Source organism: Pantherophis guttatus, chromosome 1 (genome assembly GCF_059756535.1).
Source record: "Pantherophis guttatus breed Tessera chromosome 1, ASM5975653v1, whole genome shotgun sequence".
Classification (NCBI taxonomy): domain Eukaryota; kingdom Metazoa; phylum Chordata; class Lepidosauria; order Squamata; family Colubridae; genus Pantherophis; species Pantherophis guttatus.
In genome coordinates, this window is record NC_142063.1 from 201,149,117 (window position 1) to 201,165,918 (window position 16,802).

At 37.7% G+C, this 16,802-nt stretch overlaps 1 protein-coding gene across 1 annotated transcript; it reads right to left on the reverse strand.

Moving 5' to 3' along the window:
* Positions 1-430: 430 nt before the first annotated feature.
* On the reverse strand, positions 431-16,521 carry CHGB (chromogranin B). The gene is made up of 5 exons (XM_034432326.3): positions 16,374-16,521; positions 7,358-7,404; positions 5,680-5,773; positions 2,974-4,694; positions 431-806 (listed from the first exon to the last, which is right to left on the reverse strand). Exons 1-5 carry the CDS (start codon positions 16,423-16,425, stop codon positions 723-725), a joined length of 1,998 nt encoding a protein of 665 aa, XP_034288217.2. The 5' UTR covers positions 16,426-16,521; the 3' UTR covers positions 431-722.
* Between the last annotated feature and the right edge of the window lie 281 nt (positions 16,522-16,802).

The following is a 16,802-nucleotide window of genomic DNA, read 5'->3' on the forward strand; positions in this document are numbered from 1 at the left end:
GATGTGAATATTTATTTTAGTTTCTTTTAATCCTGCCTTTATTATATTTATAAATAAGGCAGCAATTATGTAGCTAACCACTTATGTATCAATGACTTTAAAAATACAGTTCCATAGAAACTTTGTGGGTAGTTTAAGAAGCACATTCAATGCTTTTGTGAGTGGGCTGCAGCCAGTGTCCTTTTTTCATAAACTGTGAGTGTTCAGTTTATCTCATAACAATATAGAAGTAGATGGTGCATCTATTTTGGTGCTGTCAGACTCCCAAAGTAGATTTTATGGTACTACAGAATATACAACTAATTTATAAGGAACAAAAAAACCTAATTTCAATATAGACTTATAAGCATGTTACTGTGTCTCCTCTGACAAATCTAACTATGTAAATCATAAACAAGCTATGCAGGAGCACATGCAGTTAACTACGGTATGTAGACAATGTAAAGTTTATTATTTTTTACCGAGATAATATATTTCTGAAGAACGCACACACAATTATCCTCATACATTTCAAAATTCAGAAGGCAAGAATTCATGCTGATCTGAACAAATCTTTTGGAACAGAAAGATGCTTTGTACTGGTGTAAATTATATATTTAAAGGATGGTAAACTATTTCTAATTAGGGAGAAGAACAACATTTGAGGCAGTGACTTTACTAGTAAATACAGGATACTTTAAATAAAGCTACTCTTCGCCATACCACATTACATCAAATAAAATTCATCCTCTCTGTTTATTGTTGAATTTTTCAGCTATCTTCTGCAGTTCCAGATCCATAGCAGCCAGGTTTTCCAGTTCTTTCTCCTGTGATAATGAAAAAGGAAATCCATGTAGATTAGCACCTTAAAAGCATAGATCACTTTTTTATTCTGAGAATTTGATTGTGAGAAATTCATGCAATTGTACTGCTTAGTGATCTTATTAGATTTAGATTTAATTAAATTTGATCATGGCTCATATGCAAGTAATTATGTTTGGATTTTTAATTCTAATGTAGCTCTAGTTACTTTTCCTGGCTCTTCCAATAGCCTTTTCTATTAAGGCTGTATAAAGTAAGCAACATATGTATGCATACGTGTGTGGGGACATCCAGAAGCTGCTTTCACAACAGTCAAGAAATTGATCAGAAAAAGATTCTGTAAGAATTAAACATTCTATTTTAATTACCTATGTAACGTTTGCAAAATACTTTTAAAATGTGATTTTATTGCAATAAAATTTTGTAAATGCATAATCTCCCAAACTTCACTCAAGAAAACTGAGAAAGGAAATGTAAGGAAGAGCTTCTAAATACTTGTGCAGTCTATTTTTATGATTCATGTGATCCGTTTCCGTAAGGAGAGCACGATGAAATTAATCTTACTTTCCATCGAAGCATACTGATGATTCCTAAACAGGAAGATCAACCATGTAATGTTAACCTGTGCCATTTATCATGTTTATGTACTATAGTAACTCATATTTTGTGAGTTTGACTTAGTATTTATAGAGAACTACAGTTTCTCTAGGAATCAGTTTATAAGTGCCAATTGTTTATGTTTTGCCAAAATGACCAGAAATCATCTTCATGCTTTTCTTCAGATTTTTAATTCTTTTCTGCATCCTCATAGTTAATGTTAAGAATATTTGGCACTGATCATTTGTCAAGTTATGTGGTTGGATGGTTTTCCCAGAACATGAATTTATAGTATGGCAGTTATGTCACTGCACACTCGCTTGTACAGTTATTTCAGTGAGACCTGATATACCACGTTGTGTAATATTGAAAGTCAGGATGTGTCATTCCTGAAAATGTAGGCAGCCTGATAGAAATCTGACTATTTCTAAATAGGAAGCATGGGAGGAAATGAGGCCCGCAGCCCAGAATTAAAATGAACACATGAACAGAACAGATTTCAAATGACATTTTGGTTACTCTATTTTAAACAGGTTACTATTGTGATGATGTAGTGTTGGGTGTCATTCAGCTATGCATGTATGTATATACACAGAAGTATCTTGCTTGAGTAAAATCTTAGATTAAGTGACTGGTCTGGGTCAAAGTATTCCCTATTCAGCATTTTAGTTAGTCCTTGTCCATATTACATTGAAAAATGTGGTGAATGCCTTAAAAGCAACACTTGAAGACTATTTGCCTGTCTTAGCAGCTGATCTCAGTCCAGAAAGGCAGCTATTTTAACTAGATCAATTTAAAGCAAGAAGAACGAGCCTAGTGGCTTACAATCTGAATGCCTTTCTTTAAAAAAAAATATATGTATGACTTCATGGAGCTTACCTTTTGTTCAGGTATTTTTTAAGAAATGAAACCAGAACTAAGATTTAATTCTAGCTTAGTCTATAACTAGAAAGATTGTTACAGATTATCCCCAGAAGAAAATTCTTTGCAGAAAATCAGTCACCTGATTTTAGCCAATGCTTTGCCGTGCCATGACAAAGAAGTTGATTTAAACAGGGACTAAGTAGATTGTGCAATCCTAGATATATTTATTTCAAATAAGTTACATGGAGTCTTAACATCTTCTACGCTAAATAAATCAGAACATGCCCTTGAATGACAGCTTTCTAGATATTTTAACACTCAAGAATTTTTCTTTCCTCCCCTTAAGATCCAGTTTTGTTGACAATTTCAGTAGGAAGTATGAAGCAACTTCAGCAGGTTGCATCATTCCAATGAAGTACAAGTGTAAATGATACCTAGAGACAGAGAAGGTTAAGTGAAAGACAGCTAAAACCAGATTATTAATTGGAACACATCGATGGTCCTGTCAGTTATTTGAATATTGTATGAAGCCTGAAATAACAGGGCTTCATACTTTTTGATCACGTACAAAGTTGTCAGCATGATACTGAGAATATAACCCTAACGTATGATCATGTTGCGCCTAGACACCTACTGTATTATTTTGCTGAAATAAAAGACTTTTTTAGAAAAGAATTGTTCTAGCTTTCTTAGAAATCATAAAATAAATACCTCTTCTGGTGTCAGAGGCCTCTGATTAAATTTGTCCTTGCCATTTCTTATTACATGTCCCCTTTCAATGTCTTCTTTTGAGTTGTACAATTCTGGAAATTCTGCAGATTTTTTCCGGTAGCTCAGAAGATGGGCCAGCTCATCCATTCTATCATACTGCCTTTTTATCTCAGGTTTGTATAGCCTCTCAGGATTGTTATTGTTGTCCTGTTTGGGGTTTAAGCTATCCAGGATCTGTTTCTTCTCCCACAAGTCATAATCATTATATTCAGGAAAGAATTCCCTCTTATTCAAGTGGGACTTGCGTTCTTCTTCACTCTCCAACAGTGGATTGATGATGTCAGCAGTCTTGTCCACAGGTCTGTTTTTCCACCTGGGCTGTTGGGAATAAAATGATTTTAAAGCTCTTTTCACATTTTCTACAAGATAGTGGCTTCTTGGGTAGCCCTCCTCTAGCAGAAGAGTCCTTTTATTCTCAAAGTGTTTTCCTCTCTCGCTATAGTGTGGAGTTTCTAGCTCTCCATCATTACTAGGATAGTGCTTTTCTTCTTGGCTGCTGAGTTGCTGCTCTCCATCTTCTCTCTCCTTGTTTTGTGGTTTTGCCATCTCTAGCTGTACACTTGGTTGGTCATGGTGCCATTTCTCATTTATGCTATCATGGCTTTGTTTCATATCTCCATTTTCCTTCCTTGCTGTGCTGTAAGGGACCCTTAGTTCGTAGTGATGTCTAATCTCGCTTGATGGCCCACCGAAAAGTCTTTTCCTCATGTACTGATACTGTTTCCTTTCATTTTCCTCACTCTGTTGCTTCATGTCTTCATCACTGTCCTCTTGGCTGGGGTAGTGTTGATCCCAATATCCTTGGTTCCTGTTCTCTCTCTCCATTTCCTCGGACCGATGCATTTCAATAGCGTTTCTTGGCTCCACAAAGTAATGTCCTCGCTCATAATGGTTGGGGTGATGACTCCTTTTAGCCCAGAATTCACTTTCTTCCTCACTGGGCTCTTCAGATGAGCCCCTTTTTTCACCAATACGATGATTGTTGTATTCAGAGAACTTACCCAATCTTGGTTTTCTTCGGTAATGTCCTGATTTGTGGTCTTGCTTCTCTGTTTCGCCACCATCCCTCTCCGAAGAATCTTCAAATTCTTCATGAAAACTATGACGATACTTTTCATTACTTTCCTCCTCCTCCTCTTCCTTTTCTTCCTCCTCCTCCTCCTCCTCACTGTCTTCATTTTCCCTTTCTTGACTCTGAATTATTTCTTCCACATACTTTTGCCCATGAGAATGCTTGTAATCTTCCTCATTCACTTTTCCAGATGTAAGAAGGGACTTTTTCTCTAGAGGCTCAGACTCTGCTTCTTCGCTGCCCTTTTTTTCTTTGCCTCCATCCCCATTATGGTGGTTTCTTTTGTAATTATCTTCCTCAGCTCCTTTCTCATTCTCTTTCTTTTTCTCTTCTTTATGGTCTCTATCCAAAGCATAAGAGGTCCCTTGGGAGGCAGTTTGTGGGTTGCTGCTTCCCGCATATTTTTTCGTTTCCAGATGCCACTTAGCATCTCCTTCTGTCTGTCTTTTAAACTCTTCTTCACTCACATCTTGTTCTTCTCTCACAGTCCCTTCTGACTGCTTAGCTAATTCTTCTGATTCTGATAAGGTTCTTGTGCCAAGTTCCATGTCTTGTTGAACATTTTTCTCTTTTTGTTTTTGTTGTTCACCTGCAACAAAACAAAATATACTGTGGATTCCTCATTATAATACCATTATATTTTCATGTTTATTGTGGGCTACTTGTCTTCTGTCACTGATTTTCTTCCACTTTCCCTGTCTCTTCAGACCTCCCGAGGAGAATCAACAACCATGGAATTTTTTTTTCTTTGTACTATTATTATCTTGTGTATACCTCACAATGGTCAGTACTGACTTCAACACTTGTTCACTATTCCCCCAACATTCCCTCAACTCTCACCTGGCAACAACCATGCCATCAAGCTGTAGCAAAGAAAACAAAGGGGCTCTTCTTTGGGCACTATGGGTAGAAATCAGCAATTTTTGAATCTGTATTTACAATCCGAATGGATACAAATACTTAATCTGACCTAAAAAAAAATCAGATCACAGAATGCACATAAAGGAGTACCTACTCTTTTACAACCATGCTATCACTAAGTGTTGTATCTTTTTATTCTTGATGAATGTATTTTATTCTCCTTATGTACACTGAGAGCATATACACCAAAGACAAATTCCTTGTGTGTCTAATCACACTTGGCCAATAAAGAATTCTATTCTATTCTATTCTATTCTGTTCTATTCTGTTCTGTTCTGTTCTATTCTATTCTATTCTATTCTATTCTATTCTATTCTATTCTATTCTATTCTATTCTATCCTATCCTATTCTATTCTATTCTATTCTGGCAGTCAGATAAATTTAATAAATAAATAAGAAAGATGGTGGATTCTTAAGCCACTGTCGATTCCATTTACACTAGGAACTTGGAATATGTTTCTTCAGATATTGTTGAGCTACATTTTTCAGCAATCTCTAGTAGTAATGGTAAAATCTGCTGGAAGTTGTAATTGAGCAATTTTGGAAGTCTCCCAGTCCACATTACATAAATATTACAATATTATGTAATGTTCAACTAATATAAAGGCTGATCATGGAAAGCATGTTAGTTTTTTTAAAGATACGCACTTACTTTTCTTCAGAAGCTCCTTACACTGTGGATTAATAAGCGGAGCGTTGCCTTTTGACAGACTGTTCAAAAGGACTTCTATAATACATCGGGTTATCTAGATCAAAAGGAAGATGATTCATTTAGTTTTGAAATATTTCAACCAAATATTCAAGCTGATTAAAATAATAAACATGGAAAACAAATTTATAATTGGAAAATTCCAAGTGAGTAAGTAATCCTGAAGCAAAGGAAACTAAATTTCTAACTTATTTAATAGTTGCTCAAAAAAACAAAACAAAAAATGCCTAGCTAAATAATTGCATCTTTATTTTCACCATCGGGATATAAACAAGAGGAGGAAATCCAAAAGTTTAGGCCAGTAGATTTCCAAACCATGTGACACCAACAAAAACGTTGTTGTTTTTTTCATATGCCTTACTTATTTCAAAGGGCTTCAAGCCCCACATGGAAACTTCAGCCATATTTTTCTGGTATTTAATCCAGTAGTGGATTTCAAAACCTAGCGCTACCGGTTCGCTATCGGTAGCACATGGGTGCGTGCACTCGCTTTGCAAACGTGCTGTGCTTCTGCGCATGCGCAAATCATTTTTGATGACGTCTGGGTGGGTGGGCGGAGCCTCCCACCACCTCCACTACAGTTTTGCCCGAACCGGGAGCAACCCACCACTGATCTAATCCCCATAGAATCATGCTGCTGAATTTTGGGTCAAGGTACAGTAGTTTTGTAGCCAGCTTGCCATCAACATTTTCTGCACTCCTCATGACACCATCTTCTTCCTGCAATGATCTCAATTTTAGTATCTACCAAGAAAGTTATGGTGATCCTGCTTTTTTGAGAAGACAGAAAATATAAAAGGTTTAAAATTATATAAACACCAGTCAGATATCCTATATTGTACTATGAAGTGCCACACAAATCCAGTTGTTTTTATTTCATATAAGATATGGCTGAGTTAATTCAGGGACACTTAAGGAAAGATTCTATGATAGGATACCATGATTTGGACTTGCTATGAATACTATCTAATGAGACATAGTAGCTGGAATTCCCATGATTTCAGTTAGATTTAAGGAGTCTCAATGTAAACATTTTGTGTTCCTGTTTTTAATATTTTAAAATTTGACTCCTTGAAGAGATGTTTTGGTTGACAACAGAAATATGGGAAGAGAATGAACATTTCTCTGGTTTCAACATCCATATGGAAATGTTGAATTGGGCACAATCCAGAAAAAAAAATGCATGAGAGAAGAGGAGGCCATCAGGTTCATTAAATTATCTTGCTCACAAAAGACTCCTGATCCTGTCCCTTGCTAAATTGTTCTGAAAGGTCCTTACTCCAAACAAAGGAGTTGTCATCCATTAAAACATGGTAGTGCCTATGTATAAGGCACTTTGTATGTCTCTAGAGCATGCAAGTATTTCTAATAATCTGTGAAAGGTGTCAGGTGCAAATAATCAGGACCATGTGTTAAGTTCCAATTAAGCTGATTTATTGGTCATGCTTATCCACAAGAATCTAGTCAACTATAATTCAAGAGGGGTTGAATTTAGTCTGCTTGTGGGAAAATAACAATTCTAGGCTGATCCCTCTCTTAACCCTGGCCCAGGCCCTGCCACTCCTCCTCCTACAAAAGTGACCTGATAAATTTCACTTAGATAAATAAGTTTTCTGCTCACCATTTCTCCAGTATGGTCATCATTTTCTACTGGAGCCGAATGAATACCTATAAACCAAAAAGATAAAAATTAGAAGAGAGTTTAAAATCACAACTTTAAAAAAGACAACTATACCCGCTTTGGTTTTACTGAATATTTGGAAGCATTTTTTTTAAATCAAAGAATAATTTTCATGCCCTAGTTTTAGGGCACCCATCTCACCATTTGCACAACCAGACACTCTGCTCATTCTGATTTAACACAGTTCTCTTTATTTAAAAAAGTACTAGTGGGAGGTTAGACAAATGATAGCAAGCAGTATCCTCTTTATTTCCAGTAGTGCAGAAACTGCATCTAATACATCTGGGAGCAGGCCAGCCATGTATATACGACGATGCATATTAGTACAGTGAAAATACAGCCCTGCATCAACATTGCAGTTTGTTGTGATTATGACTTGCAGAGCTAAAGCAACAACTAGTTCTGAGTTTTTGAAGAGGCTTCCCTCACCTCCCTTTGCATACTCACATGTGAGCAATGCACACACACACACACACAAATGCACACACACACCTACCTATTTGATTTATTTTGTTTGGTTCCAGTGAGTAGGTATTATTTCATTTTATAACTGTATCTTTGTTTAGAATGCTTCTCCTTCCCAATATGAAAAGCAAATATTAGTGTGCCATCCTGATTTGCAATTCTTACTGAAGCTGATTTATATGATATTGTGATTTTCCATTATTAATAAAGCATGTTATTTTGTATTATTCCACTAGTATGAAACCTTTTTTAAAAGGTTCCTTGGGTGTAATGGACCAAGAAAGAACAAGAAAGTAAGTATGATCAACCAAATATATCACCTTTTAACTTTCACATTGTTTGTGAATTATGATACTGTAGTAGCAATGCAAAAGTCCCTGAGAAGTTGCCAGATGGCACTGGGAGTGTCTCTTTCCCCACCTTAGTGTGTCAAGGGAGTGCTGGTTCATGTTTCCTGCCTCTGTGTTTGAAATCACCCCATCCTCTGCCTCCCGCCGCCCCCACATGAATGCCTGCTTCCATCTGCAATGCAGGCAGTAAAAAGCAGACGCGGACACAGCACCAATATAAGCAAATTGGTTTGCTCACACAGTTTAATCATGAATGAACATCTAATGTTCAGCCATCCATCAGGCAGGACACTAATTGGTAGTGCAAACCCCATGGGTGCAGCCCAAACCGTGTTCAGAAGAGTAGGTGTCGTAATTTCTCGCCCTCGTCCCAAAATCAGTTTGTAGCTTTGATGCTACAAAGGACTAAGGTATACTTTTGGAGAGAGAAAAAAATGAAAACAGCATTGACGGCCCTGTTGGATCATTCCAGCCTCTTCCAAATGACAATGTCTATTAAACAAGGCACAGTGAAAGAACATGATATTTGATATTTCATGAAAGAGGGAACGATACAGTGTGAGAGCAAATTAGAACAGGCTCTGAATAAAACATTGGAGAAACCCTTTGGGCACTTGGCACGCATTCCATTTTTCCTAGCATGTATCCTCTGGTAAATTGCTTTTACTTCAAGATATTTGTCATCTGTCACCAGAGCTGCCAATGGTGTATGAGATAGCTGCAACCTCAGCTTAAAGAGTCTTGTTCATCTTCAATCATTTATATGGGGAAGCTGGTTTGGGTCTGAAAGTTAAAGAATTCATGCTCTAGAGTTTAAAAAAAAATACCCATAATTATATAGAACCCCATCATTTATTCCTTTCCTGCTTAACAAATAGTCAAACCACAACCTGTGTGAATCCCTTCAATTCTGTTTTGTGATACCTCCTTTCCCAATCCTGCTATAGGATTGAAATTTTGCAGTTGTTTAAATAAACTTCAATGCTTTTAATTACTTAATTAAAATCAGTACAAGCATTAAAGGCACACATTGTGTTATTTTTTTCCCATTGTTATTATGGTCAACATCATCTAACTTCTAATGTGATTCTCCGTTTTTTTACATTATTCCTGCTTGATAAAGAGGACCTCTGGTTCCTATATTCTGGGTCAAAATACTATTACAGAACTTCCTCAGTGTGATTTAAAAGGTTGCCAATAATTGTCTAGAAGAAAATGTAGCAGTTAGTATTAGTTATTAGAAGGGTATAACATAACACATCAAACATTCTACTTAATACCATCAAAGATGGCACAGACTTGTTCTTTGCTTCCCCAAAAGGCATGGCTTGACCTAAACAGAGATTTTAGTTGTTGTGGCCTGCCAGTGGCTATTGGAGCTGGCAGCAGAGTTGGACAGTGAGGAGGTTGGAGAGGAATATGGGCCAGTCCTGGGGGTTGGGGAAAGCTTGGACGATGGCTCTGTGTTGAAGGCAGAGAGGGAGCTAGACAGCAGTGAGGCAGAGGAACAGCTGGAGCCCGTTCCCAGTGTGCGCATGGGCAAAGCTGCCAGGAGACAAGAAGAACTCAGAAAGCAGGGTCGACTTGGAAGTAAAGCCACACCTTGGAGGTAATTGGCCCCTCCCATAGGAAACAAGAGGAGCGAATGGGGAGAGGGCTTTTGCAGGAAACAATTCATTCGTTCCGTGACTCTGAGAGACTCTGTGCCAAGTTTTGCCTTGTACTGCATTTGGAAACAAGTTACGTGGCAGCTTGCCAAGCGAGATAAGGAGTGTTGATAAATATTCCTCTGAAAGACTGTTTGGACAGGCCTTGCTGACTGTGAATGAAAGTAATTCACAGTCGTATAAATAAAAGAGGTTTTGCCGGGACCAAGACTCTGCTTCCTGCTTTTTAAGGGACCCTAGGTCAGAACATTAGTTGAACATTACAAGAAATGTTTTCATGGTGAGAGCATGAAGTTTAAAAAGTGGCATGCTAGAAGAACAGTAGAGTCTCCCTTGTCTTCAGTCAGAGATTGACAGTCCCCTCTGTAGAACTGGATTATTTCACAAGTGGAAAGTCTTTTATTATTTTTTCAGGAGACCAGGGTAACAAGACATTGGGCTGTCAGGTTATTTGTCACTGAAGAGAATGAAAAAGGAATTTCTAACATTATTGATACTGCCTCCTCCCATATTTTTTATGAACATAACGATAAGCTTATTATCGAGGTATTTTCTAGCTGAAAGTTAGCACAAAAAATTTGTGGATGAACTTTGGCATTGCAGTTCAGGGAAGAGATTGTTCTTAACTAGATTTCATACATACATAAAGGAGCTATAATGCAAGAGCAAAGCCAACGGAAAGCCAAATGCTGTGCCAGATCTGACACTCAAGCCAGAACTCTGCCATATGTTCCAGGACTCCAGCCCTCATCATACATGGCCATGATGCTGAGGCTGTTGGAAAGGCCTGAGATTCACTACCTCCTAAAACTAACTGCCATTCAAAATGCTTACAAAGGAAAGCATGGTAGGAACCGAGTGAAATTGCTGTCGAGTTTGTTTAATTCCCTAACAGTAATTTAAGCACTGAACAAAAAATGCTACCATCTGTCAGCTGGCAAAAGAGCATAGAGGACTATCTATTTGGACCATATCCCTGGAGCACCATACATTGAGTGTTTCCCTCTCTCCCTCCCGCCCTCTCCCTCCCCCTCCCTCCCTCCTCTCTCTTTCCTTATATAAATGTATTAAGACTACAAAGGTAGTTATGTTCCCAAATATTTATGTTGGTGCTTTTAATGGTGGGATGCCTCTTGTACCAAATGGAAAGAGTTCTAGATTCTAGAACAAAATCCTTCTTTTATGGTGTGGCTGCAAAGAAGATTGGATACAGATCTGACATTCTTTTGATCCCGTGTGATAGGATCATGCAGTACAACATATATCTTTACAACAAATTCTTGTATCTGTATTGAGTCCAGATGAGTCTGTCTTCTCATGGAATGGCATCTGTTGGGATTTCCCCTCCCATCTGCATCTTTTGTGCCCCACTCACCTGCTCTGTATAGCTGGAGAATCTGTGGACCAAATTTGACATGGAATGGATGCAGAAAAAAAATGGGAAGGGTCATGAATCCCATTTCTAATGCATGAAAAAAAATGCACAAAATTTGGGATGTAGTCCTCTCATTTCTTTTAATCAGAGGAAAATCTTGAGGGATTGTACCCTACAATTACATATGTAGAATAACAAACACTGAGGTCCATGTGATGAACAGTCTCTATCCATTAAGCTGCTAGTTCCTGATAAAGATCAAAGCAATGTTTCAATAAATTGCTATATTGCAACATTAAATAACAAGGTGATATGTGAAGAAATCAAATGCTGCTGTCTAAAGTGCTGATGTTGTTTGGGGAAGGAAATTGCATCACCAGCAGAAGGGTGTCCTTTTAAGTCATAGCCATTCCATTTTTGCTAGTTCAAAATTTTGATAAACTCAGAAAGCATCAGTGCACTGGCTCTTCTTTCTTTAACTGGTATCAAATATTTAACTAGCACATAAGAGAATCACTCAGTGTGAAGTTTTATCCTGACATTTTCTACAGCTAATTAAAATATATGAACTGTAATGGTCATTGTGTAGCCAGGATCTGAGTGTTTTATACACACTGAGAAGTTTAAGAAAAGGTCTTGTCTCAAAGCTGTGAGGCTACGAGCTTCAAAGACAATGCATTTGACCAAGGAAGAAGTATATTGAAGATGCAGGCCACAACCCTTTGCCATAAGCCATGCAAGCTGAGGACACAAACGGAATTGAGATCCAAAACAGACATCCATTATAGAATAGCGTAGACATTTGATCCAATATAAGATAGCTTCCCAAATTTGTTGCAAAAATCAAATTTTTAATACCAGACATGGAAAATTCTGTTTACTCCCTGTCTGGATCCTTCAGTTTTAAATCTCACACCAAAAATAATGAAAATTTCATCTTGAGAATATAATTCTGTGAAATAAAATTTTAGAGCAATTGCAAGCAACTTCGTATTTCTAAGTCCTGTCTTGGATTAAGGGAACATTAAGAAATTGCTTAATATAATTGTTATGACTGGTATGATTACAGTCTATGTTATATACAAACATACCAGACTTGCTTTTTTTTGTCTATTGTTTTGTCTGTTGAAAAGCTACACTATTATATATAATGGTTGATGTCCTCCTTGGCATAAAGTGAGTGTACTTTTATAAGATATGACAACTGTACATGTATAATACATGAAAATAGCATCTTCCCATTACAATGCAGTTGTTCGGGATTAGAGAAAATGGGTCACGTTGAACAAAAATAACCCTCAGTGATGGTGATAAATTACTGTTACTGCTGGTAGGAACAATATAGCCTCAGATTACAAAAGATACATCTCCCAGCAAAGGGTTTTATTAGTTTATGAAAATGCTTTAGGAACAACAAATGTTGTGCCTTTCTCTACCAGATACGTATGCTATACTTGCTTATTTTTCATAAGATGAAACATTAATTTTTTGTTTCAATATACAACAGTGAGTTCAGGTGGATCAGCCACCATATTGTTCCTTAACTTTGTACAAGTCTATATATCCCATTAAGGTTGATTAAGGTTAATTGCAGCTAGCTGAAAACAGCACAAAATAAACAGCCCTAATTTGCTAATGCAGAGCCAGCCCTCTCATAGTAGGAGGCATTCAAGAACGTGGTGCTTAAATATGAGGAGATATCTATAGAGATAGATAGAGATAGAGATAGAGATAGAGATAGATGGGTAGATAGACAGACAGACAGACAGACCCCAACTTCCATGCATGCAACAATCTCACCATATGGTTCTGGGTAGGTCATTATCTCTAAACCTAATCTAATTCATTGGCTTATGTCTCACGATGATTAAAGCTGCAAGATAGATTGCCTGGGGACAAATGTTATAGTAAAACAGATTAATAAATAATCAGGCTGTCTGCTAGTTGTCTGTTCTTGCTTCTATTATATTTAACCTACAGCAGAGAATTATTGATACATTATACCGGAGACAATCCAGGTTGGGTGACTCCCTGGAGTCAATACATCTTCCAGAATCCTCTTCTAAGGTATATGAATGATTCTGCTTTATTAGCCCTCAACAGCAGGCATGCCAATCACTCAGCCTATGAAAGCAACTAAAGTTGATCTTCCAGTTGGTACAGAAGCCACTGACCAGGACAGATACTGTTAAAGCCTGTAAGATTTGGATGCTGATGAAATGCTTTAAGTTAATAAAGTTAAATGAATTTTAACCAGTGTGTGGGTATTGTAGTGGTGATAAAGAACCTGAAATATTGTGACTGAGTAATATACAAATAAACAAGCTTCCCTTCCTTTCTTCCTTGCCTTGGCTACCATATTGCCAGCAACAGAACTATGCTTTGGAGCATCTAAAAAATGGAAGAGGCATCAGCAATATAACATCCCTATGTTTCCAATATTGAAAAGAGAGATGCAAGGCTTTTTATCCTTGGTGTGGTCAGGAATCCTCAGGTGAGAGAGGACAAGGGAAATAAGTTTGAGTGTGCAGTCAGATGAAGGCTTTGGAATTGAAGGGACCTTCTCTCCATTCTGTTTATTAACCCGATTAGTCCTGTGGTCCCCCCAACCTTTTGGGTGCTGCAGACCGGTTCTGTGGAGGGCAGTTTTTCTGCAGACCGGGTGGGGGCATGGTTTCGTGGCTCCGTATGTGTACGGATGGGATTTCACTTCTTTGCATGGACCGGTCCCTGGCAGGCCATGGACCAGTGCTGGTCCATGGACCAGGGGGTTGGGGGTTCAGGACTCCTGAACTAGTCAATAGCAACATGATACCAATGGCATCAGTGAGAATTCCTTGCTCTGCTGACATTATCAAACATCAGAAGCAATGATAATATATGATATTTCTCCACATTTCTTGCTTAAACTAGATTTAATATGAGAATAATATGAAATTATATGAATAATTTCTCAGGGATCCCTGAGAAAACTGAACACCCTCATATTCTGTACGTATGATGCATATATGCACACCGAACAATTTTTACTTATATACCTGTGGCCAATGCTTCCTCTTCATTCGAGAAAAGTAAAAGAAGATTTGTAAGAGTGATTGAATATAGAATATTATATTGACTGACAGATGTTCATGAGAAAATTTAATGGGAATTAAATGTTTTGGGGAACTCTTATGAGTAAGACAGTTTTTGGTATCTCACAAAATAATGGAATTAGCTGTTCAAATTGTTCTGCTTGGTTATGCCTTAACTTAAATATAGAGCCAAGGTATAATTTTTACATGCAGTTTAAACCATTCTTGAAGATTACAGTACAATAGTAAATGATCAATTGGCTATTTATCTTTGATTCTATATTTCTTTCTGGAGGGGTGAAATTATTGTTACACTGTTACATCTCCTGATTTCAAACTACAATATAAATGTCGTTATATTCTGGGACAACTCCTAATGAGTATAGAATGATAAACTGACTGTTCTCTTATTAAGCCTCATTAAATTCAGTGATGCTGATATTTTGCTGAGTACATAGAGCCTATAGGGGAATGGAGATTTGCATTTCATTATTGTAACAAGTAGAGTTCATTTGAGATTCAATCATAATAGAGTAGACTGAATAAAATGGCAGGGACTTAAATTGTCCATTCCTAATCTGATTTCAATTCATATTATGGATTTATTTTTACTAGATCCGGGATAAATTTCTGATATGTAGGCATGAGATTTTACACAACACACACAATTTGGTCAACATCTGCATACATTTTTGTTAGTTACTTTTCTGCATGGGCAACATTTCAGATATACACAGATGTGAAGTTCAAGAATCATATTTTTCCATTCTGGCTAAAGCTTTAAAACCTGAAAAACAAAATCCACACAGATGTAAAGGGAAGCGAGAAGACTTTAAAAAAAAAGAGAGAGAGAGGTCTAAATGCTACAGGTTTTAAAGGAAAGAGCAACAACACTTAAACAGTGACAATTACCCTTAAGAGTACTTTTGTTAAAAAAATAGTTGCTTTTATTTGATGAGGACTAAGCAGCATTTTCTTAATTGTCAGCTTGTTTAAGCTAATGGAGAAAAGTCAAAGGTTATTTTAAAAGCATAACAGCTTTTATATGCTTTGGTCAATTGATAAAACACAGAGCTACTAGTAACACTCTTGTCAAATTACTGGATATTACTTTTCTTCAGTGATTTTAACATTTAGATTTTTTTAAAAAAAAATCTTAACTTCCAAAAAGCATGATCTGAACATTTGCACAATATATTTAATTGTTGAAGAATTAAATCATACATACATACATACATACATACATACATACATACATACATAAATATATACACACAAATTCCTTGTGTGTCCAATCACACTTGGTCAATAAAATTCTATTCTATTCTATTTCTAGCACAGAAAAACAAATATGTACCTGCATTCAATAACTACACAAGAGTTTCCTTCTTGCCTCTTTTTTATATACAAGTTCAGAGACAAATACAGATACAAATATGTCTATTCACACACGTATACACACGCACACTGCATTCATTTTCCCCAGCCTTAGTATCTTTTCTTTTCCTCTGCCCCCAAAAAACTTAGCCCAGTTTACGGATGGATGATTCTAACCGGGAAATCTAGTGCACTTCTGAAAGGCAGAAGCTGCCCATTGACTGGACTCATTTTCAACATACTTGTGAGATTTGCTAATTTGCACAGCAGTGAATCTTGCTGGCGCTTCCTCCAGCAAAGATGTGAACATGCTCTAGCTATCATTAATCATTAAGTAGACCACGTATGCATCCACATTCTTGTTTCTGTATGTGTATGATAAGAGCACATATTGGTGGCAATTAATAAACTTCTAGCCCAAACATTTTATATGAGATGAGAGCCACAGGCAGACTGATATATCAGCTGTTCATTGCCAGAAGACTACTCCCTCCTCCTGTGCCAATTCTCAACCAGTACAGAAGCTCTTGGTTGGTGAGGGCTGTGCAATTCCCACCGTGCTTTTTCCGCGCTCGGCAATCCCTCCGCGTTCCTCAAACCCATCGCCGCTGTCCAAGGTTCTGATCCTGCTTCGCTGGCCGGACTTACCTGCTAGAGCTGCGATTCCGAGCAGGCTGAGCAGCGCCACGCAAGGCACCATGGCCGGTGGAGCAAGTTAGTTGGCACGCAAAGGCTTGAAGCTTCTTCGTATCAGCTTTCTTCCACGAGCAGATCCAGGCTATTTAAGGGAGGGAGGGGGGATACGCGCCAGAGTCAAGCGAGAGGAAGGAGGGAAGAGCTTTGCGTCAGAGGTGGACCCCAAAGGAACGGGGCGGAGAATTTCTGAGATGGCCTCAAAGACCCTCCCTTGGAATCCGCTAAGGAAGGACTCCCACCACATCTCCATCTTTCTCTTTGCCGCAGAAAGCCTTCCCCCCCCACCCAATTTCCACCTCGGTAGGGTGGTCCTTATTTCTCAGAGAAGGTAAAGCCCCTCAATCCTTTGGAATTGATAAGCACTGTTACTAAGAAGGCCAC